We start from the raw sequence: 25,786 nt of genomic DNA on the forward strand, positions 1-25,786 counted from the left end.
AGGCATAAAATAGACTATATTTACCTGTGAATTCACCTTCTGTGATGATATTATCAGTACGACGGATTATCTCAGCGCGTTCTCCCTTAATGACAGTGTAATCGTCAATGACGGTCCTCTTTGTAAATTCTCCTTCTGGTCGGAGGTTATCTTCAGGCTTCTTGACTATCGCCTTCTCTGCAGGGACGAATTCATCTGGTTGCCGCTTAGCAAAATCTCCTTCTGGCTTTAGGTTGTCAGTTGGTTTCTTTTGTTTGGGCCTTTCAGCGGGTTTCCATTCTTCTTTTTCTGGAGTAGTGAATTCTCCCTCAGGCCTTAGATTATCTTGTGGTCGTTTAACTGGTTCCCTTTCACCAGGTTGCCATTTATCTGGCTTCCTTGTCTCGAAATCGCCTTCAGGCTTAAGGTTATCTTCAGGCTTCTTTTGTTTTGGACGTTCAGCCGGGCGCCATGGGTCCTTTTCTGGCGTAGTGAATTCACCTTCTGGTCTTAGGTTATCGTCTGGCCGGCGAACGGGCGCTCTGTCACCAGGACGCCATTCATCTGGCTTTCTTCTCTCGAATTCACCCTCAGGCCTTAAGTTGTCTTCAGGTTTTTTCGGCTTCTGGCGTTCAGCTGGACGCCAAGGCTCTTTTTCTGGTGTAGTGAAATCTCCTTCAGGTCTTAGGTTATCATCAGGACGATGTACGGGAGCTCGGTCTCCTGGACGCCATTCCTCAGGCCTGCGTTTCTCAAAATCTCCCTCAGGTCTAAGATTATCTTCTGGGCGCTTGACAGGAGCCCTGTCACCAGGGCGCCATTCTTCTGGTCTTCTCTTCTCGAAATCGCCCTCAGGTCTAAGGTTGTCTTCAGGACGCTTGACGGGAGCCCTGTCACCTGGACGCCATTCTTCAGGTCTTCTTTTCTCGAAATCGCCCTCAGGTCTAAGGTTATCTTCAGGACGCTTGACAGGAGCCCTGTCACCTGGACGCCATTCTTCTGGCCTGCGCTGTTCAAAATCTCCCTCAGGGCGAAGATTGTCTTCGGGACGACGTGTTGGAGCACGATCGCCTGGACGCCATTCGTCAGGTTTGCGCCTCTCGAAATCTCCTTCAGGTCTCAAATTATCTTCTGGCTTTTTAGGCTTCTGCCTTTCTGCAGGACGCCAAGGTTCTTTTTCTGGAGTAGTGAAATCCCCCTCTGGTCTTAGATTGTCGTCCGGCTTACGAACGGGCGCACGATCACCGGGTTGCCACTCGTCCGGTTTGCGTTTGGCAAACTCGCCTTCAGGTCTCAGATTGTCTTCAGGACGCTTGACGACAGCCCTGTCGCCCGGGCGCCATTCCTCCGGGCGTCTCCTCTCGAAGTCTCCTTCTGGCTTGAGGTTGTCTTCGGGTCTGCGTTGCTGGGGCCGCTCGGCGGGTTGCCACTTAGGACGCTCCGGTTCCTGGAAGTCTCCCTCGAGGTGGAGGTGGTCCTCATGATGCACGGCGGTGGTGCGGGTGACGTGCTTCTCGTCGTAGTCGTTCTTGTACGCGGAGACCACGCTCGTCGTGTGCTCCACATCGAACAATGGCTCCGGGACATCGTTGTGTGGGCAGCGGTGACGCCTACGGACAATAAAAATGCCGTGTTATATTATGCCGTCATGAATGAACCCACGAGATTAATATTGTACCTATTTATTATTACTTCTAGCCGTTGGTGGCAGACTAGATACTTCCTTATTTAGTATCGTGCAAAGATTCGCAATTAAAACACACAAACAACATTATTGGAAATAAACTCGATGATAAACAAATTAATTTCAAATCCCTACTGATATTTCACACTACTAAAGCGAGATACTACAGGCCAACTAAAATCATCTTCAAATTTAGGCTTTTTTCCAATTCAACAGCCTACATAAACTCGTATTGAATAAGTCAATGTTAAATTATTTACTAAGAGCCCAATATATTTTTTCTAAAGCACCTTTTGTGACGGTATGGGTTCAAAGAGATAGGGTATCGTCGCGGCTGCGGCAGAGGCGGCAGCGTGAGAGGGCTGGCCATCGCACTCCATCGCTAGCTCGCGCCCTCCGCGCCGGCCCGCGAGTGTACGTTCCGTATACACATCACTAATATACACTTGTCAACCCCGACCCCGATACACGCTACTGAAAATTTCATAGGCCACACAATACCGCCGGGCCGCCCGCGCTCGCGTAGCGTACTGCCGCGGCCGCCTGAATTCTGAAATACGAGCTTACTGGGATACCTACATCTAACTATGCGCATGTACGCTTCCAAAGTCCATTAAAAACAACTATACCATTTAAAAATTTACGAAAGTATCTTACGTGTCACTGAAAAAGTACAAAAATCATACAATCGCAAATATTGGAGCTCGATTCGAATACAATTTTCAGGATTTTCAATCACGACCTGAAAACTCAGCCAACGACCGCGTGACCTATTGCAGTAGTCATGGAAACGCGCGCCGAACCTTTGTCGAGTAGAAAAAGCGGAAAAGTAGTGCATTACGTATTATATTTATAGTTTCGTAACTGAACGCAAGGGACCACATACATTTTTATTCAAATTCGATTGTAACATCCAGATTCAAAATCCTATTTGATACGTTATTCAAGAATTTAGACTAGGTACCTACGCTTTTAAGCAGTGTGTCATGATGATTAATCTACATTTGGCAACATACATAAATAGGACGTAATACGACATCGCTAATTCAGCGTATTGACACTGCTACTAATAGTATTATACAGGGTGGAAACGATAAGTGATCTCACTCGATTATTTCTAAACTATGCAAGATATCGAAAAACTGGTTACTGATCCTGAAAGTGCTTCACGAGCTCTATCTAACAGTACCAATAATAGGTTACTAAATAAACTGGATCTATCCGAAAATTCAATGTTTCCAGCTTCCATACATTTAGTAAAACCACTTAATATTAAAAACTATACAAGCTATCTAAAAACTGGTTACTGATCCTGAAAGTGCTTCTCGAGCTCTATCCAATGGTACCAACAATAAGTTACAAAATAAACTGGATCTATCCGAAAATTCAATGTTTCTAACTTCCATACATTTAGTACTGCCACAGTCATGGCACTCATGTCTTGATAATATTATAGCAAGTAAAGCCTAGAACCAATGTTTTCCATGAATCATTTGAAATAATAATGCAATTTACGAGTTCATTTTAAGTGTTTATATTTAATTAAAAAATATACACATTCCATATTGTGTGGCTGGCATACATTTAGTATGGAGGCTGAAAACATTGAATTTTCGGATAGATCCAGTTAATTCTGTAACCTATTACTGATACCGTTACAAAGAGCTCGTGAAGCTCTTTCAGGATCAGTAACAAGATTTTCAATATCTTGTGTAGTTTAGAAATAATCGAGTGAGATCACTTATCGTTTCCACCCTGTATAGTACTCGTACGTCACTAATTTGAGCACGGTTCAAATATCTTCAGAAGTGCCTCCCCGAACTCGTGGGGGTTAGCTTAAAAGAATATTTAAAACCAATAATTATTCGGTTTCATGTTTTGTTGCTGACTGACAACGAAGTCTAATATAAAAAAAATCGATAAGCTTAAATTAAAACTACGTTAGCTACAAGAGTAGCATTGTAAGTTCTTTACAAACTCTCAGTTCTAAGTTTCTCGTTGTATTATCGCTGCTAAGATTTTCAGTTTTGACACAAGCAATAAATTATGTCAAGCTATCATCAATCTATGTAACAGTAATTACTTAATTGCTTAACGTTTGAGTAGGAGTTTATTAACCGTAATTTGGAAAGTCATTCCCAGCTAGAGAGCTTGCATTGGCGAAGAGAAAATTAAGAGAGGTATCCGCGCCGTAGGTTATTTACATTGATGCGCTTGTATAGTGACTATCCTATATTTGCAGAATCATAAAAATTCTGTAATGCACTTTTACTATACGATAGGTTGCTCTTCGGTACCTTGAACCTCAATGACAAATAAGATGGGAATTTTCCCAAGACTGAAAGTTAGAACTTTAGCAATCCATTTCACACCTTCATCTCTCTGAAAAAAATAAGAGTAGATTCGCGTTCGGACTTCATACAAATAAACGGAGGTCAGATGCTGATATTTCGACCAATCGAATGGCTGAAATCATAAAGACTGACAAAGAAAGATCTCACAGAAACGCTAAAACGGGACGTAACCAGATACTCAGCTAAAAGCTCTCAAGCTTTCTAACGGAGCGTAAATCAAAAGGAATGCGAAATTAATTCCAGGCGGTCGTGAGGGCATGCGCAGGCGCCGAATATAGCCGTGAGTCAATGCGCTAATCGAGCCCTTAGCCGCGATCAAGCCTGCTCATACGAGAGTAATAAAACTCCACTTTGCCATGTAAGTTGTTGAGATAACCCTGATTCAAGATACCATTGATGTGCCTACTGGGTGTACAGAATGCGCGTTACGTTCATGTTGCGTCGGTTTTTCAGCGCGAGATTTATCGTCATATAAAAACAATATGAGTTGAGATATCTCGTGAAAGAACATGCGATTTTCCTACAGGGAGTTACTCTTAACGCTTAAATTAATCAAAGAGATGCTGACTCGGTAATCTCGGTCTTCACGGATAGTTAATTTCGGGTCAAAAAAAACATTTGTTAACATCTCTACCCTGCTTCATCCTTTTTCATGTGTAACTTGTCGTCAAGCGACAAAATCCAAACATCACAAATGACTGCCTCGTGGTCTAAACCGCTAATTGCGATCGATATCGGTCTTCAATGTGGACAAAGTTGACCTGACAATAGCCAATGATGATATCTGTCCACCAGCCACGATTAACAATTACAGGTTTGCTTACATTTTAGTTCAGATGTTTTTGTATGGGGTCGGTTTGGACACGCACGCTCTACCGTTAAATACAAGGCCTACTTACACAAACTTTTACTGTGTAATTAAAGCTTTGCATTCATCATTGTATCTCTCTCGACATTATAGCCTATAGAAAGAGGACGTTTAAAGTTTCAGAGTTAAATTGAAGCTTTCTTGAAAGCTGAAAGTGGTAACAGAATCCTCCTGTAACTGAAGTTTTTTATTCATGTGTCCGAAATGTCTACAACTACACACCTCAATACCCACTCACCAAATGCACTATATGCCTACTCCTAAACTCGTATTGAAATATCACCACATATTTTAGAAAAAAAATGCCTTTGCATATCCAACTCTACCATTACTGTACCTTAAAAATAACACCATCCTTAGCGACGCTTCTAAGTCATGATTCTTTTTCAGTGACGCGTATTATTACGTTTATAACTTTCAGGAAACAAAATAAAACACCGCCACATATAAAGTATGGACAGACACTGGCATACAGGGTGTCATTACATAGATAACTCAGCTTAAGCTTTATTACGGAGTTACTGTGCGTGACACTTATCTTACTTGCTGACGATCCACCGAATTAATAAAAAGCTTGTGCTATCAAAGCTTTCGTATCTTTTCGATATGCTTTGATCCTTATTGCGGACTTATCCCTATAAATACTGGAGTTGGTTTATTAATTACAATAATTAATTACTCGCAATCTATTTGTAAAAGTTATAACAATGATACAACGTAATTGAGAGCTAAATTGGCAACAATAATCTTTGCTCGACATGACTTGAAGCGATGAACGTAATTGAAACAAATTATACAACGTGTGCTGCTTGTTGTATCCAATTAAGAAATCTTATAAGAAAGAAGATTCTATTTACAATTTTCTTCGTTCTTATTTTTTTTTGCGCCAAGATATTCAACAATTAACGCTCAAGTTCAAGTAATCAAGGAAAATGACCGCCCAGACAAAATGAATCACTGACAAGAGCAAAGGTTCGGAGAAGACCCTGACATGACCGCGTCAAAATATTAATGAGCAATTTATTTGCCTACACGAGACAATCATGAGAGTTTACAGTGAAACATCGCTATTAATAAATTAACATGTCCAAGATAACTTGAGTTGGTTTTCAATCTAAAAAACAATAACAAGACTACTATAAAACATTAAGTTAAAAAGCGTAATTAATCTTATTATAATCTTGTTGCAATTTTAAACTATAATTCTGATCTGGGGGGTAAAGAGAAAACCTAAGTGGTCTAATTGATAACAGAGGGGATTGATTTATTAATCTACATGCACCATCCGTTCCTATATCCAGACACAAACGAAGAACTAAATTATCAATTAGCTGATCGTAGACATACATTAATTATTATAGAGCTGGACAATAATTACTAATTAAAAAGCATTCCTTGAATGTACAATTGTACACTGAGATTATTTACTGTCCATGTTTACTCAATCGGCACGTTTCTCGTTAGGTCACCAACAGGCGCCATCTGTCCGCTGAGTCACTGGTCCTGAAGAGTGCATGAGTGGTAGATCCGACTATATCGGGATGGTTACTCAACAGCGCTCTTCGCTCACAAGCGATTCATTGTTGCAAGTAAAACAAAACGGCAAATGCTATTTTCACTTGTTTGGATAGTTGCAGAATGTTGCAGGGCTATTTACAGACGATTACCGTATCAGATTGGCTGAGACAGCAGTAACAACGAGTTTTTTCTGTTACAAACAAAAATGCTAATGTTTAAGGGTATTTCTCCGGAGGCACAATTTCCTATGTCTTTGGGTATAGTTCCGTAACCAACTAACAAAATGGCATGCAATATTTTTTTTAGTATAGCTTAGGTTTATCCCTATCTGGCGCAAATTACATTTTTGAAATAATTGCTGTCTTTTTACAAAATAAAAATATTTGAAGTGTGATTCTCTGATTCATATGGTGTGTCCGTTAGCCATTTTCCGGAACAAAATGGTTGATGTAGCATTTTCCTTTTGATATATCAATATAAATTAAAATTGTTTCGAAAGTTAATGAGTTGTCCTTCTACAAAAAAAATGTGTCATAATTTTAATTAAGTTAGTGTGTTCGCAAAAAAATAAATAAGCAGTGTCCGGCGTAAAATACTGATTCATATGGCGTGAGCTGTTCTTGACCATAACTGGTCAGGTTTTAATCATGAGAGTCTGGTTTCTGGCGTGGAGGCAAGCCCATCTTGCAACGGATGAGCTAGAAGGCAGACGTGGAGCTGGTTGGCTTAGAACCCGGTGTGACGAAGGCAAATACTTGATTCATCTGTGCTTGGTTCAGGTGGCATGCTGATTACAATGTTTTAATGCTCTTGCAGAATTCATATGTGTCCTATCTGCATTTGCTTCTCCTGGATGGTAAGAAGGGTGTGAGGTTCAGGAGGTACTCCAACGACGCTGATGGAGTGGTTCTCATACGTCCAAATGCAGCTATACTTGCAAGGCGTTACAGACTTTGAAGTGGGTTTTTTACTTTGTTTTCAGTTTTTTGTAAAAGATACTTATTTTTTATTTCTCAAATAAGGAATAGCTTAAGGTTTTGTAGTAATTTACATTTAAACAACCAATTTTTACTAAAAAATTAACCATTTTTTAAATTACTACAAAGCTGGCAATGTGCACTCAAAGATACATACTATATTTCCAAAACTACATACCTTAGATTTTTTTTTTCGTATTTTTTACATGATTTTTACTCGTCCTAAATCAAATATTTATAGTTTAAATCACAAATATTAACCAAAACCGTCTTTGCCAAGTATAGGGTTAAAAAGACTAAAAAGACTATTGAAAATTAAGATTATAAGTTGATTTGTTGAATTTATGAATATTTTTCATGATAACTTTGTGAATCATGATTTTATGAGATTTTTGCCAAAAAATGCTACATGTTTTCTAAATATTGAAATAATACGTACTGTAATACTTGTTAAGTTGGTCTCGGGGTCGTGAAATAAGTTCGTAGGCACAATTCAATCATCAACAAGTATATTGACAATTTAACACAACGAAATGTACATGAAACTTGGTTTATATCAGTCAAAACAATATCCAAACACCGAAATATTGTGAGAGTAATAATCACGCGTCGCGGCCATGGGCGGACTGGCAATAAGGTCGAATTTAGAAAAGACGCCGGCGACCGTTGGTGAGAGCGCGCCGGCAGAGCGCGCGAGCCCGTGAGTTGCAAAATAAAGTCCGCCAAACTCGAATGCGAGCATTAACCACAGAGGTCGCGTTACAACCTCCCCCTCTGACCAAGACATAGCGCCCTCGCGTCTAGGTCAGCAAATGATATCTTGGGTCTACTACGCCTATGCCTCTGACTGAGCCGTTTCGGCGGTCCATCGCCTACGGACGGGGTCAGCTGTGGGACGCGATACCTTCCTGCGTGTTCCTCCGGCCAGTATGCAGTACTCGCGGCGTCCCTAGCATGACGAAATCGGTTTCGTCGATATAAATCGCCAGCGGAATAATAGCGCGCGGAATGAATATGACGTGCTTCGTCAGCGGGGTTGATGACCTCAATTACATTATGGAACCCCTTGTAGGGCCCTCTCCTCCCCCTAGACGGAACGTCGGATGGCAGCATGTCACGTGACTCTGGGTACTCGATTTGGTTCTTACTAAAAGAAGCTAAATCAACATTGGCACAACATGGATGAAGTGGGTTTCCGGGAGCCTCCCCCTGCATTGAACCTTCCCCGGGGCAATAACCATCGGGAGGCGTTATCGTAGGGGGTTTCCGGTCGCTCCGACCGTTAACACGTTGAGTGCCGCGGGCTCCGTGCACTATACAGGTACTCAGCTGCATCGTCGGTCTTGATACGTCCCTAGGCCTTTCCTTACCCTGGAGTACCCGGTCTGCTGCTTCTACCTTCATCAGCTCTGCCTTGCCGGTGGTAGATAATTCGAAGCTGGTGATAAACGGATGCCAACATCGTGGCCCATCGTTGAAACGCCAGCTGCTCTGCGGTAAGTCCAGCAGGATACCAGCTCTGGTAATAAAATCCCTACCTAACAGGGTCCTANGTGATGATGACAAAATATTATGGATGTATACTAAAGTTCCAAAAAAATGTTTTTTTCACGAATTATTGTGGAATCGTTACATTTTTTCATAACAACAGATCATTGTTTTTGTTATAATATGATTATTTTCTTAATTTAGAGCCATACATAAAGATTATAAATTTTATTTCTATTTTTGATTAATATGTAACAAATTCTGATTCATATGGGCACAAAATATTTGAACGTCGATATCTTGAAAACTACTTTACAAAAACGAGTCCCTTATCCAAATATATGTTATTGGCTGTACCTATTTTCATATGAGTCTATGTTACAAACCTAAAATTGAATTTGAAATTTGTCCATATGAATCAGCCGAAGAATGCGATTTCGAAGAAGTGCCCTTAAGTGCTGCAATGCAATATTTATTGCAGTGCAGCCATATGTGCAAGCCATATCTCTACCTTTTATTAAACTAAATTCGCGAAGAAAATTACGGAATTACGGCTCTATCTTACATACTTACATCCTATACCTACACATATTTTACATAGAGTTCAAATCTCCTTAGTAACATAACTATTTATTTACTCCGGCAACTGAGCTTGGCTTAAAAGAATTAACGGATTATCTTATCAAATGAGTCTCATAAACCGATCACAGCAGGGATGAAGCCGGTATTGTTATTTCCTACTACATATTTATCACAAACATTATACTCCCATTAAGAAATTATTCTCATGCTCAAGTTACATGCATGCATACCGTTGCTTTCTGCTGATGATGTTAGCGAACAAATAACTTATATAACTTATACGATTCGTAATTATCTTAATATTTTTCTTATAGTTTTCTTAAAAAAATATTTTAATTGATCAAGTTTATTAGGTCAATACCCTCGACGTAGATCCTTTGCAATTAGCTTCTGAAAACAGCTGCCTCAAAAATGTAATCTTATGATCGAGCAAAAACTTGTCTCCAGCGCGAAGGAGTTGGAAAGTTGCCCCAAGACGATGGCCAAAAACGGACACATGGGGCCATATCGAAGGCTCTTTTAGGGCACTGAGCCACTCCGCAGCGGACTGCAATTCTTATTTGATTGCCGAACGGGACACAGACTTTTTGTCGGACGCAGGCAGTTTTGTGAATCTTAAATATTTAACCATCATTCTTGGAATGAGTCAATTTAACAAAAACAAACCGCGCCTTTTGGAGCGATTGTTTGAAAAAAGATAAGATTGTCGTTCAAAAGCGGCCTTATCGAGACCGAATCGGTGTGAAGAATCGGAAATAAAGGTGTGTGGGTGAGAGCACTTTGCCTGTCTCTAACTTAAACAAGGTCGTTGGCCATATGGCCTGCTAGACAACGCCGGCTAGCTACCGTCAGCACGCGAACCTGTGCTCAAAATCAAACAAACAACTACGCGGACACTATTTCAACATTAATAACCTTTTACAATTCTAATCCGACCTTCATGGAAACGAAATGTACCCATGTATTTAGTTACATGATCTAAAAAATAGTAGTCAATTATCTCGTAGCGGAAAATTGGCTTAGTACTCAAAATGTACCATACAAATCAGCAGATCACCTTGGTTACTTCCTGGCGAAACAAAAAGCTTTTTAAACCTGGCCTTCTTCACATGGTCATAGATTAATGGATGCCTAGGTGTTAATCACAAAAAAAACTGCGATTAATCTTCCGCTTAATCAATCTTAAAAATAACGTCAGATATTTAAATTGTATGAATGCAAATTCGATTCGTAATCGTACCCCAAACCTCTCGATATCTCCAAAGAAAGCCGATGCAAAGTCGAGGGATGACGTAAGGCGCGGCAGGTTCTGCGTTAACGTTAAGTTACATAGCGAAGTAAACAAGAAACGAGTTTGTTCGCGAGGACGTGGCCGGTGAGATCATCGCCGCCTATAGCTGAGGTCGGCTGCACCACTCCGCGTCACGTATCTTTCTAATTCGTGCCAATTTTGTTTACAATACCGGCTTTTACATAGGCTCTCACGCGAACACCATGGGAATGGCGTGCGATAAAAAACAAACGAACATCAAAACATTAAATCGGAACTGATTAAAATGCTTATGTTAATGTCTGTGTAGGCACTCAGACAGACACTAATTAAGAATACAATGAAATGATATTTTAGCGAGTCGTTGTCAAATGGAGAATAAGAATTTTACTTTTCATTTTTACTTCATTTGTTGTTAGCAGAATTTGAGCTAAATTAATTTGTATCAAGCCGGTTCACATCTCAAGGCAAACAGCACCAACATCCTGAGAAATGTAACTAAAATAAACCCGATTTAAATTTAAATGAAACAGCATGAATAAATTCTTCCAGACGAAAATATTGGTCAAGGCGATCATGACATAAATCGAATGCTGACTCAACTCTTCTTATATGGATTCATTATCCTTGCAAAAAATTAACCACGCACTTACTGTTATTATTATTGTTATTGGGCGTAAAATCTCTTTAATATTGAACATAAATAAGGCTCTATCTTTAGCTCTACCAACGCAACACATTAACCGTAATTTCGAAATCCAGTCTAAATCCTTTTGACTTCAACTAAACCTGTTCTTAGCGCGGAGGAGGCGGTGTCCTAAGCTTCTTCGACGGTCGTTAAATCTGAAATCATTTGCATTTTGATCGCAAAAACGAAGCACATAAACATTTTCGTATTTTGGGTTTACTTTTTGTGTTCAGGTTTGTAAGCACGCACATCTAAAGTGAATAGCTGGTACAAGACGCGTTGTGGTTTCGGCAGAATATACCTAACAGAGTAACCCCTATTTTTCACTAGGAGGTAAACATCCTCGAACCATCTCGCTAGCATGGGGAATGTTGGTAGAGCAAACCCTCCATATACCTATGGCAAATTCGAGAACATATCGTCCTGCTTTGGAGACTAAATCACCTGATGATGATGGTGAGGTACAAGATAAGCCATCATCACATCAGGTATATCAATTTGGTAGGTGTTCTAACGATAAAATAATAACCGACACGTAGGACGTCATAAGGTCAATTCAGTTCTGTCGAGAAATATTTTTCAATTGAGGATCTTGAGTGGGTGGTTAATATGGCTCGACTACTTTACTCGTTAGACTGATGCTATCGCTCATTCAGCGACGACGACATGTGATTGTCAATCTGCATTTACTTCGAGGCAAATTGAGGTGTTGCGGAAATGTGGCAACACTGGCAACTTGTCCTGACGATTGAAGGCAGGTTTTAACGTGACGTCAGCTTCGAACCCACACACTGTGACACACTTTATACAGGCACTTAGTTATAGTACGAGTAATTACAAAAAATAGAGATAACGAATTTCAGCAAAGATCATTCAACTTTATACATCTCGTATTCTTATTCAAATACTAGTGTATTTCCATCTTAAGAGCTCTACAATTCATTTGCAATTTAGATTGCAACTACGAGCTGGTTTTTATCATATTATTGCGTACATTTTATAGACCGAATCATAAAATAAACTTACTAATTCGAATCACCATAGCCACGATAGCCGAACGGAGGAGGGGTCGGAGTGGCCGACTCGAAAAAAAATAAAAAAAAACCATTGAAAAAAGATTTCACATAATTATATAAAAATGCCTTCAATCTGAATCGTTATAAGTCCCGCAAATACCCACCCGAGTGACCCGATATTTGCATACAATACTTGTCGTCCGTACGTGAACAAGTTCTCGCAGCCAAACTGGGAACTTTAATGTCTTGTATTATGATCAACGGCTTATAGATGGGTGTACACAATTCGGTAACTGTACCCAATAAAATAATTTATTTTGAGTGGGTACTGGCGTTATGTGGGCGGCAATATATTGCCTGTAAGCTCTACGAAGAACCGGTAGAAGTAGATAAGGTTTGTTTTCGCAAAGATATGGAACTAAGCTAAGCCTTTGAAATCACCTCCCTTAACGCTCTACATATGAAATGTATTCCTCAGAAATTGATAACTTAAAGGCTGTCGAAGAAAATTAAGTAGCTGCTGTCCTTTTGGCAGTAGAAAATATTCCGTGTGTATAAAGCAAAGAAGGCTATCGAACATGTCTAAATACGTGTCGGGAATGCCCAGGCAATAACAAAACTGCCAATCAAGTCACGTCTGATGACTTGTAGCAACAAAGGATTTGCCAGTGACATGCAAAGCACAATGATCCTTGCCATTTAAGGCAAGACGCGCGCTGACTTTCTATCATTGCAAAACATTTCTAAGCTAGACTAAATTAGACATGAAGTGACGATGGGCTAATACCTACCTATTGTGTTTTACGTTCGTCGACTGCTGAGATATTAAAACCTACCTCCACTATGATATTCTTGTTTCTTGTACAGTCACGGAATGAAAAGGTTCGTCAGTTTTCAAATTGATTCCTTCAATGAATCGCGAGCACATACCTACCTAGGTACTTACGTATTACCTTTTGAAACTATGTTACAGAATAATCTCGAGTTAGAGAAAATAATCTTTAACAGTTCGTCAGTAAAGTTCAAAATTATTCAGTAGGCCTAAGATGCGCGCATCGACAATGACATGATATGATAAGACAATTTTCGATCACGTAGATAATTTTATCATTTTCCCTAACATGGGACCATCGATAGAAAAGTCTATCGACCGCTATCGCGTGATAACCTAATTGTTGCCATATTAAGAAAAAATTGCGTTATTATGTTGGCCAACCTTGAAATATTTTAGCTCATTCGTTCAATCTCGTTCATTTCTGCTACTAATTCGGCTAAAAACACATATCTTAAAGCAGTGAGAACGTCATTAAAAAAAAGTTATGTCAATTTCGTTGACATTACATGACTTCTTGATTGTATTTGTTTGCGTTTTTAAAATTGTATTTTTATGTTTCCAGTCTTATTTTTAATATTTCTAAAGTACGGAAAATATCAAACGAAGAGATAACCAAGTTAAAGGAAAACAATGAAGAATTCCTAATCATACCGATAGTATTAAAGAATGAAGTCTTCAAAATTAACAGAATAACCGAACTCCACTACCTACCCCATAATGCGAGGTTTACAGTAATTATTCAACTTACATGAAGCAGTCAGAAAGTTTATTGAGATTTGAGAAATAAAGTTACACTCATAAGTAGCAAAGTAAGTACCTAAAGTCTAAAATATTAGCTATACTCCGCAGATCTTGATTTTCATAAGTAATAGCACCGGAGAAAAGGAAAAATATCTTTATTCCTACAAATAAGCTTTCACCTTCTTTCCTATATTTATTTCACATAGTTCTTTCACCGTGTAATAATACTGTGATCAATATTTTGTATGTAAACTTAAAATACAAATAGGATTAAGTAAATGTTTCTATTTATGAACTGTTTATGTAATTGTAATATTTATAATTGTGTTTAAATAATATTCTTTCTTTTTTCAGACAGTGGATGAAGAAGTGTGGGATTATGAGTGATTATTTCATTCTAAAGCAGACATAATCAAGTCTTGCTCACTATCATGAAAATTTACAATAACAATCAGCAAGAAAAACTTCAAGGGTACTGGCTAGGCTAACCAATTCATGGAATTCTGTTTGTATTTGAAATTATAAATAGCTATTGTAAAACAAAAGTTTTCCAAATAAAGATTTTGTAAATAATGGTTGAATTATTTTGAAATTACACTGCAATAATGAATTTATTGCCTGCGTCCAGCGCCTTTCTGCTACCATTATGATGTCGTCGGTCCACCTTGTGGGTGGACGTCCCACGCTGCGTATTCCGGTACCCGGCCTCCACCCCAGAACCTTGCTGCCCCATCGGGCAACATGGAAAGCATTGGGGGAGGCCTAAGTTCAGCAGTGGACGTCCTATGGCTGAGATGATGATGAATTTATTATAATGGAATAAATTGTACAAGATTATCATCCTGTCACATTAAAGCCCTTAAAAAAGACCACATGGAGGAATTAGATTGATAGTAATGTGGAATGTATGTATGGTATCACCATCAAGTTATAAAATTAGTAAAATTCATTTATTCTCATTGTTATTATAGCAAGTTTGATTACACATCCCACCCAATGCTAATTTCTGACAATGACCTTGCCACTGTTTGATGTAGACACAAGAAGCTCGGTCACCACATTCCGCCCCATTTTCAATAATTTTACAAGATTATGTACAGATGACAGTAGGTACTTAAATCAAGCTAAACACTGTGGGGTATCTCACGACATTTGCAACTTAATATGTATTGTCTGATGTACTGTTGACTGCCTACCTAAGTAGGTAAGTAATGGTTATTTTACAAGGTAGGTAATGTAATAATTAATATGTGGGTGGGACTGTGGGAGCACTAAGATTTTGCAGCTAGCGATTATAAACTGTCGCAAGATTCGCCTCACACTGATAAACTCTTGAACTAGAACTCAATCTCCACCTAGAAGTAAAAGTATCACAAAGGTGCTAGATTCCTTTCTTTGAATTTTACTAGCCTCAAATTAGTCGTAAAATGTCATTTACCATTATAAATGATAAATAAATAGAGTTAAAGTAGCTTGCAAAAAAGTTAATCTCCTATCGTCTTGCTATCGTGGGCAAGGATCGAGGACGATAAAAACACCACATCCTATCCTATCGTGATGTCAAAATATGATATAGTTAGCGCTTCATGTTAGGGCTTGCCAGGTTTATCACAAAAAAAAAAACAAATCTATCACTATCACATTTTGACAGATGACATGATAATTTTCGGGGTGCCATGTTAGCGCAGGCAGATAAAACGATATAGTGACGTCAAAATCGATATAACGCCGCGATAGCAGTTTATCACGGCGCGCATCTTAGCCCTGCAGATCAAAGTTGTTTGACGATTTATCTTGTCAAGAAGATTAATATGATTGATAAACTAAAACCTTCTTGTTGGTTCCACCTGCCATTATTATTTCTATTAAATAAAAAAACTATTGTCAATTGGTCAATGTCATCATTGCATTGCACTGATGGGATAGAAAAATAAACAAACAAAACCTTATTCGTTAGCAAACGTCATATTTATTTAAATGTTAGCAGCACTGTTTCTTGCACGGTTATGTTGGCAGGTTTGACTCTTACAGTACCTAGTGCAAGCGAAAACCGACACTAAGGTGACGAACCTTTTCATTCCGCGACTGTACATAAGTGATTGGATTAACTAAACTACCAAAGTGACCATTTTGAAGACAGAGTCCCAGCTCTAGGTTCGCGTGGCCAAAATGGGTTGCCAAACCAGTTATGCCACAAGGAAACTTAATTCCTCGTTAAATGTTACATTTGTTTTCAAATCACTTAAGGACTTAGACCATAAAAACATTATTCCTGGCAGCTAAACTCTTATTTAACTATACTGTGACAAATTCCAAAGTTACCAAATTGTTTGACGAAGCTGTTTGCTAGGGTATCATGTGATGGCCATAGTATTAGTGATGCCTACATCATAGATCATAACATTTATTTTATAGTCACGTTGTGAGAGGCAAATAGTCAATAGAATAAGTCAATCGTGACGAGACTCTATTTACGAGACAGATTCTAGGAAGCTACGCTACGTTTATTATCAGACGAACTCTAGCTGATATTTTCGTGCTACTGTATACGATAGCAAATTGATTTGATTTAGTACCCTGCGACAAGTTAATTTAACAATTTTGAGTGTATCAAATCATAAACAACTTTTATTTTATTAAATCGTTCTAAGTCCTATCAGAAACAATTTGAAAAACAATAAACAACTGTAGTATGAAATTAGTCTTAAAGGTACTTTACAAAATACGTGAGGTAAATTAGGTCAAACATTTTAAGGTCATGCGCCATTTAAATATTATTATACCTACTTGTACCGCTGAATTTCAAAAATAACTCTGATGTAAGTTAAACTCAAGGCGACGATGCATCTTATTAAACAACGGCGACACCTATAAACATCCTGATAAAGTCTGCGACTCGATTGATAATACGACTTTGCTGACCTTACGGTATAATGTCCAAATGATCATGTCAGAGTTATTTACAAACTTTGATATGAATAATTACGGATAAACTAGTTATAGAGTTCTATCTCTTCACTTGGTACAAAGCAACATCTGTCTGTAAGGTAGGCACCGAACTAAGGCTGGGTTGCACCATCTTACTTTAACTTTGATAAACGTCAAAAATCTTTCAAACTCCGTACAAAAAGCCCCGGTTATCGTTATAGTTACCGTCAAAGTTAGGTGTTGCAACTCAGCCTAAGAGTCTATGTTTTATCTAGAATCTAAACCTTGACCTAAATATCATTGCGAAGTAGCGAATGTAGTCTATTCGCTACATTATCTGCATTCATATCTAACTTCTCGTATTTGTAGCTTGGGAGCTCTAGAAACTGCTAACAGCATTTTCCTCTTCTGTTCTAAAAACTGTACTTCAACACGACTCTCCCATTTTTCCACCAACAAAATGGTAGGAAATATCTTGAACTCTACATTGTGGTCTTCATTCTCTCCTATTTTTTCGGTATAAACTGGGTGGTGTCACCATAATGACTTGTGCCTATTTGACATTGCGTAATCTACCGCATGCCATAGCAGCGGGTACAAAGCCCTTTCTGCAACAACTGCCACGCTGCAGCCCATAACAAAACTCTCTGTCATGCCTCGTGAGCAGCACGTGTTCACTGACCATCGGCCATTGTGACTCTTGCGCACAATGACATCTCTTTCCCACTAAGCATTTTGGTCAAATGTTAGAAAGAGTCTAGAAAATAGGTCATCCATTCTATACGAAAATGCCCTACTCTAGTCTCTCATATTGTCTCAGTAAGCTGAATAGTAGCTAAACGGAAACCTACCTGCATTGAAGAACAGTAAACTCTCTTGATAACTCTTCAAATGGTTCAAAGAAAGTTAATACCACTGAACGTACTCGGATTATAATCTCTAAGCATTTTCCTCGAGTGGTTTAAATTTATTGTAATAAGCTGACACCCTACCTTGTTTAAATTTAAAGGAGATTAACTGAACCTGCGTAGGTCTAAATATTCGATACTTTATCGCCTTCGTAACGATTACCATGCCTGGTAGCCCATCATGCGGCAAATGGTGGAACGCCCACGGATAGTGGCACTAGAATTAGAGTTAACCAACCGAACCAATCAAATAATTAACTAACAGGAGTAACAACATAATCCAACTCATTTTACAACATTTCATAAAAGTGCAATAACCGAATTCAATGCTGTGTATGTTTCATTAATCGATAATTTTTTGATTAACCTGCTGTACCAGTCCGGTTCTGGGGCTGCCACCTCAGAGCTTCTGGACTCTCGGTTTTTTCCGGGTATCATCCCTAGTGATGTCAATAACAAAATGGTTAATGGATTTTAAAGTACAGTGGCGTCACACTAAAGCTGTGACATTTGTAATCTGTGAAAGCTGTAATAGGTGCTACTTCGCAACAAAAATTTAGTAGCCTGATGTACTGCCTACTTACTATAACAAATATTTGATGTAATAACAATAAATCAACATGTGCAAGGACGGGTGACAGCACAGGTGCATCATCAGCTCACCCCACTTTCAACTCCCCTCATCATTATGGTCACTTTATGCCGCAAATTATTATGTAATTACATGATAACAATATGACTCTCACACTGGGGTTGTGTACTTAACAATGACACTGTTTTGTAAGTTATAATAATACAGGTACCAAATGTGTCAAGCCAATTCAGCAAAAGTCTGCACTTTGGCAAAATTTTAGCACATCTGAACTGCTTTCCTAAGTCAACTGACTGAAGAATTACATATTGATAAGTAACTGGTTAAAATGCGCAAGTTTAACTAATTCTAGTCTAGTCTCTCACTTAATCAGTCCAATCAATAACACTATAGAGTGAACAACATTTTCATTCAGTGATAAACGTGACCTGAATTTCCTTTCAGCCTTACATTTACTTTGTGAACCTGTAAGGCGATCTTGTTGTCAAGCAGAATTTAAATTATGGTGGACTATAAATAAATTACTAGTCACCCATTAGAAACCTAACTTCTACCGTTAAATTACCTACCAAGAGGTTGTCATGTAAATTATTATATCCAATCAATATGTGCTCTACATAAAATGGTGGGTTGTTTTCAATACCAGTACATCTAGGACACGTCTTTGACTACGGAAAGTTTGTGATTGAGGTTAAATAGTTACTCCACATAAAGCTAGGCTTTCTCTAATTACATTTGAATAGGAACTTCCCGATCAACGCCAAACGTGGAGCGACTCTACCAAATTAGGCGAAGCCGTGATTGCGTGACATGAAGACAAATGAACATCCATTTGATGTGTTTAACAATGGGATTAATTTTCTGACGAATTATTTGATATCTAGGTTAAATTCGGGCCGAAAAAACATGTATGTGTGAAAAAGGTTTTCAGAAAGCCCAGGTCTGAAAAATCGTAGTATAAATAGGGAGGATATAATATAATAAACCATAACTTAAACCTGTTTACGAGCGTACTTTATGTCTACCGTGTAATGGCTCCGATAAACGTGCATGCAACGAGTATTGCTCTAATGATCGTTCGTACAAATACACTTTATCTCGCAATGCCGCTGTCACACGTGACCGGTGCGAAATGACGCGTGCGCAGCGTTCGCCTTTTGTTTTGTGCGCGGAGATAGATCTGCGTACGACTCATGATCGAAATAGGCGATGAACTAATTAAGTAAGTACTCGGATATCAATCACAAGCAAGCAATTGCGAATCGATATCCAATATCCATTTAAAAATTACATTGAAAACTACAATATACACAATGAATGAAGATCTAATTCGAAGATTGTACAAAAGCGGCTAATTTAATAGAGCATCATTAACAGTATCGATTTATGCACAATAATTTTATTGAAATATTTCACGGTTTATTTTTCAGCAACAGAATTTGCATGGAAAAACTCTTGCAAAACACAAACTTTCAAAATGTAGAAAAACCTATCAACAAACGAATACATTTCTGGTAAAGGCACCCTACTCGTCTCTGACTAACTCGTCCTACTCAATATCTGACATCACCTAGCTCTAAGAATGCACTTTGATGTTCCCACCACCCGTATGCGCATGTATTAATTTTTATGTAGAGTTAACGTAATTCCAAGTAAATGCACATAGAGTAAGGACAGCGGAAGGTCGCGGTTTGCGGAACTAATTGCTATTGCTAAGCGGCTTGAATATTTTTATCGAGTGTATTTAAATACTTACTGAATTGATGCTTACTTACGAGTAATAAGGTTTTATGGAAACTCAATATCCGTTAAATAAAAAACAATTGAAGAACTTTGGTAAAAGATTGCAAACTCTACGTACATACAAATCTAGTAAGATGATGAATTAAGTAAACTCTTCTTCTTACTAATATAATACCCGTTGCATTAATAGTCAGATTAGTTAGATACAAATAATAAAACAACTGGTGTCAAACTTCCGTATTAAAAAGATCAAATGAGAGAATACGCAAGAGAAATCGACGCCGCAGCTTTCACGGAGCTTTTATCGCGAAACTGTCGCGATTTCTTCCCGGTTAGTGCCAATAAAAACTAGATTCATCGATATCAAGTTCTAGCACTCCTAGACGATACTATAAGCAGGCGTAACATGAAAAAACTATAGTTGAACATTATTTACGATAAATAGTCGATATTTTAACGTTATCTGCCTTATCTTGGCCTAGTTATTGATCTTGATTACTTTAAATCTTCAATGGTTTATAATTTTGGTTGATAAAGTCATAACCATAAACTACTACATAACAATATCATAAGTATCTAAGTATTTTGTGCGTGGTGGATAACCAACCACTCAAATGTAAATTAGACAAACTAATTAACCTCAAACTGTACGAAACTTTAGAAAGTAACTTTGTTTTATATCTCATTAAAACGCAAACTAGCCAAGTTACGCATTACCTATAATTTAATTCAGAATAGAAATGTTTCAGGTGAGTGATAATAAACCAACGGTTAACAGAGACTGATGCGGATTTTAATAAAACAGTCTACCATTAGTAAAAAATAGAGGGCCTTTGGATAAATGACAATAATCCATTTATGGTGAGGAGGTATGATGAGTGAGCTTCACACTTTGAGGAAAAACAGTAAATGTGATAATTTATAACACATGCATACTTAGGTAGATGCTTAATGCTTACGCTTGCAAAATCATAACCATGACATCACTGGAATTCCTTTGATCCATGATTATTTTTAAACGGAAAACCTAAAATTGCGAGTAAAACCTACGGAACATCATTAACACAGAGCCCTATATTCCTGAAGTCTATTAACCGTAATCTGCCTTCCTAATGGTAAGATACGTGATAGGAATGGTGCCAGGCACAAGAAGTACGAACCCGGGAATGTTGAGGATTAAATGGGAATTATTAAGCAACATTTAACCTGTGTTACATGGTGAATTCATGTTTCCATTCACAATTCCAGGAACACAAAGAAAACGTGACGCGCATGGTTGCATTATGTAGACAGCCGTTCGTTTCGTATTTGTAAAAATAATGGCATTGCAGTTCTGTACAAGTGAAAACACTTGTTTATAATATTTATCTACATCTTTTTTTAAGAAAAATTATTAACTCCGCCGTTAACTAATTTTTTTTCAAAGTTTTTTTTCTACAGGCTTCACCTCCAGTCTTGGGTGATTCCATTCCATGGTGAAGATTAGTGTAAGTGGCCAACTACTGTCGGATTATTGTCAAAACGCTCTAAGGTTTCTTTCTGACTAGGCTTAACGAATAACGACTACCTTAATACCAACCAAGTTATTTCAGTATACAGGTTAAATACTTAAGTTTTAAGGTTTTCATACTGATAACAATAGAAAATCAGTGTGTAGTGTGTTGAAACCTTGCAATCTCAAATAAATAGCAAGCCCAACCAAATTACCACGACTCAAATATCATGATTGGCTCAATAAAAAAAGGCCTTCATAGAATCATGTTCGGACTTCGGGCGACCGCACGATGACGTGATCACATGCAATAAATACATCGTTAACAGCAATAAACTATTGCAAAATGATACATTTAAAACCATTGTCGCTTGAAAAAGCAACTATCTATCCAGTCTGATTTTGTCCTTGGCCAAATGTTCGGTCACTGACATCGTACCTTGTAACGACTCTACATTTTTGTACAACTCGAAAGACTGTTTAATCAGTTGTGTGAATCCAAACCAAATGGAATGACTCTGTGTTAATATCCCCATATAACTTCCTAGTAATCTATTATAACATGCCATTTTATGCCTAACACAAATTGTTTCTTGTGAAAACAACTCTTACAAAGTTTTCACGTCGTTGCGTCAGCGACGTTGTTTATGTCCGATGGTTTTTCCGATAAATCGATTTTGCATAAACTTATGCGATTAGAATTGATATAAAATATGCAAACGTTGACTGAGTCGCAACTTATTCAGAATTAGAGTACACTTATTTAAATATTCAAGTTGAAAATAGTGCTCTGACAGCATATTTTAATGAATTAATTAGCAAAACAGTACTTTTACTCTAAGTGACAAAAACAAAGTTATCGTCGTGAATATAGAAAGCCACTTTCTGTCTCATGCTGATTTGGTTGTGAATTGTGATGCATATGAAATGAGGTAAAAGAGAACATTAAAGGTAATGTTTTAGTTTTTAAAAGTCGATTAATCTGTCCAAATAATAGCACCAGTTGCTAGTATCGCTACCTGTTCGTAAATAATAAATCACCGACTACCGCCCAGTGGCATACACCGTAACGCAGGTGGTTACGTTACAGGAGGCTTCTACGGTCTGGCACGCACGTGAATGCTCGCATCGCTGCACACGCACTTGACTTTTAAACCTTGCCTAAAGTGTACATCGACACTAACCAAATGCTCATTAGAATTATACTTAAACTTACCTACTCTTGGATTTCTACTTGGTTTAAATAAGATCTTTCAATACATGCATATTGCACATAGAGGTCTGATGGTCGCGCTCTTTCTTCACTTATTTCGATTTTGTATTAAAAGTCTTAGTTAGCCCCTAAGGAGCCTATAATTAATATTTTCACAGCGCTTCGAATTCGATATAGAGCCGTGAGTTTGGAAATAAAGCTTTACCTATACCTATTCCTAAACTGAGATGACATCGTTACCATAACCACTTCATCATAAACAGAACATCTAACTAACGAAACTGATCCCAAACGAAATGACCTCAGGTAAAAAGACTCTACCAAAAGTAAAGTTCTTGTCATTATCTAGGTTGCCAAGTCAATATCGATACTATACCGACCGACATATTTCAGTAAGTCACACGCAACGCCTTATTGGAAACTTTTGAAAGTATTGACGTTACACGGTTACACTTAATCGATAACACTCATTTAACTTTCATGGGTTTCATAATCATGTCCTATTAGAGCACGAATATGAGCCTTCCTTGGGTGGACTACATAATTGGAAGGTTTTGAGGAAATTATTTCATTCATTCATTTGAGCGAATTACCTGCGGTATAGAATTTATAAGGCTGAGGGAAATTTAGATTTTGATCTTGTTCCCAGCAAACAAGAAAAGGGATTTCCACCTTTTCATCTATCTAGCGCTTTAAGATCCATGGACATGGATCAATAAAATTTCAAGGTATGTTTGTTGTGAATATTTAAAAAAAACACTTAAAGGACCTTTATTAAAATGTATTGTATGTTTCAGTGCTACGCGATTGATAGCCATAATCTTCCGATTTTCATTTGTTTAGGTATCTTATTTAGACGCACGCCACAGCGTCGTTACTTTAAACAGCGTGCGTTTTGTCATTACAACATCCTTGCTCCAATTTAAGAACATACGAAAGTCATTAGACAACAGTGCAGCTCAAATATCTTCCAGATACCAAACGAGTTTCGGATTGAGGTTGACGTTGATACAAATGACGCTTTATTCGTTCCCGCCTACATGGGTGGCAGCAGTATAAATATGGAAGGAGCCTGCAACGCCGACACTGGCAAATGATGACTCATCATTTTCCGCCTTCTCTTATTATGGTGTTTCACGAGAACTTACTTAGTAACAAAATAACGCTTTAGTTGTATTGTTTTCTATTATTGTGTTATAGAAAAACTTCTCAGTGTTTTATTTTTAAATGTAAATGAGCTATTTAGCAATATTTTTCTGATAAATTAAAAACAGATAACTTTTTAAGAAAGAAGAAAGAATCCTAAAGAGATTATAAATATTAAGGTTAAGGAATTTGCGAAAATCATTGTTTAATTTTGTCCTTTGATTTTTCTTTGTTTACAACTGAACATCTTTCTGATGCCAAATTCTTTCAGAGCCAGAAACAATAAGTTACGATTTCAGCACCATGCGTTTGTAAAAAGAAGCATTTTCGTTACAAAAACAATGAACGGACTTTAATGACTTTCATTTGATTCATAAAACGTAACGGATGAGTAAATTAAAATACAGTTTTAGCAAAGGTCACTACCGTCGTTTGTCCGTGACATTGTGAATGGACAATAGAGATATGTCCAACTAGGCAACTTGCCAGTAAATATTCACTCGTAGATACGCGGTGTGAAAATAGGTATGTTAGAAGAAACGTATAGGTGCTGCAATGTAAATGTTATGCAGATATGTGTAGAATTTGTTGAAGCGGAATTGAGTGGATCTATGGTTAATAGGTTTACCTCAACGCTACTGAATGTACAAATGCTGTAACTGAATCGATTATTTTATTTGCGAAAAAGGTAGGTAAACAGATACACATACGAGATAACAAGATGAAATAATTAGGAGGCAGATTAAACCTAAAAACTCTTAAACTCTACCATTATCACAATAAGTATTGTAAATAGATACAATGTAGAGCTAGCTAGCTTTAATTTAATGAAATTAAATCAGCATTATTTCGCTCGGTCGACAGTTCACATTTCCAACTAGAGCCAAACAAGCAGACTAAAGTAGGCAGTTACCGCAAAAGAAGAAAATCATCTCATGTTAGAGCTACATATGTCAGTCGCCAATAGAATCTACACCAGGGTTATCCTAGCCCACACAATAATAGGACGAAGACGTCAATTTAAATCCAAGTGATCTTTAACTAGAGGTAAGTGTCGCGACAGAGCAACACGTAACGTCTCGTTAGCGAGCATTGCGTAACGCGCCTGTTTCGGCTCTCGGCAATTTATAGTTGTATCGCATACGAGATAAAACTCATTTATGGGCAGATCATCGGGAAATCGTTTGGTGCTCATTCAACTCTTGATAAGAAAATTAAAACTCTTTAAAAGCTTACATTACTTGTAGGTGGTAAATGTGTGAAAAAATAATATAGAGTTCCAAAATGTGTTGTCTTTGTCAGAAACAATGTCATTATCATCATCGCTGCCTAGTGTATTTTGTGGAAAATGTAATGTGTTTTGAAATAAATCAAAGAAAATGTAGGACTTCAGACATTCTGACATAACTGAAACAGTCTCGCTAAATACTTTCCGATTTCCATCCGTTCTATCTATTTCAGACGAATACCACAACATTAAGATGGCGTTTCTTAAAATACTTAAACCATGTCATGTACTTTTGCAAGATACTATGTTACTTTCGTAAAGAAATAAACGCTCTACTGACTTTGTTCGGGAATTCACGGCCATTACATCTCACGCAAACGTTGACGACTACACAAAAAATTAAGCAATACAAATAAGTTTCAAAATGGCGCCGGAATGTTTTGTTGGCTACGTCATCTTAACCTACATGCATTACATAAGCAATGAGTGTATAGCCACTTTATAATGTAATTTAAATAGTTATTTTATAAGGTTAA

General features: G+C 37.9%; 1 protein-coding gene and 1 long non-coding RNA gene across 2 annotated transcripts in view; one reads left to right on the forward strand and one right to left on the reverse strand.

Moving 5' to 3' along the window:
* Sdb (SAXO downstream of blistered) overlaps positions 1-25,786 on the reverse strand; it is a 38,188-nt gene that overhangs the window by 7,951 nt on the left and 4,451 nt on the right. Inside the window, exon 3 of the mRNA XM_028314060.1 lies at positions 25-1,589. Within this exon, the coding sequence (XP_028169861.1) occupies positions 25-1,589 (1,565 nt within the window). The remainder of the gene's footprint in view (positions 1-24; positions 1,590-25,786) is intronic.
* LOC114359610 (uncharacterized) lies at positions 13,806-15,361 on the forward strand. The gene is made up of 2 exons (XR_003656437.1): positions 13,806-14,068; positions 14,355-15,361. It is a non-coding gene; the product is annotated as an uncharacterized LOC114359610 (long non-coding RNA).

This window comes from Ostrinia furnacalis, unplaced genomic scaffold (assembly GCF_004193835.3).
Source record: "Ostrinia furnacalis isolate ACB-3 unplaced genomic scaffold, ASM419383v2 OfSCF4519, whole genome shotgun sequence".
Taxonomy (NCBI): Eukaryota; Metazoa; Arthropoda; class Insecta; order Lepidoptera; family Crambidae; genus Ostrinia; species Ostrinia furnacalis.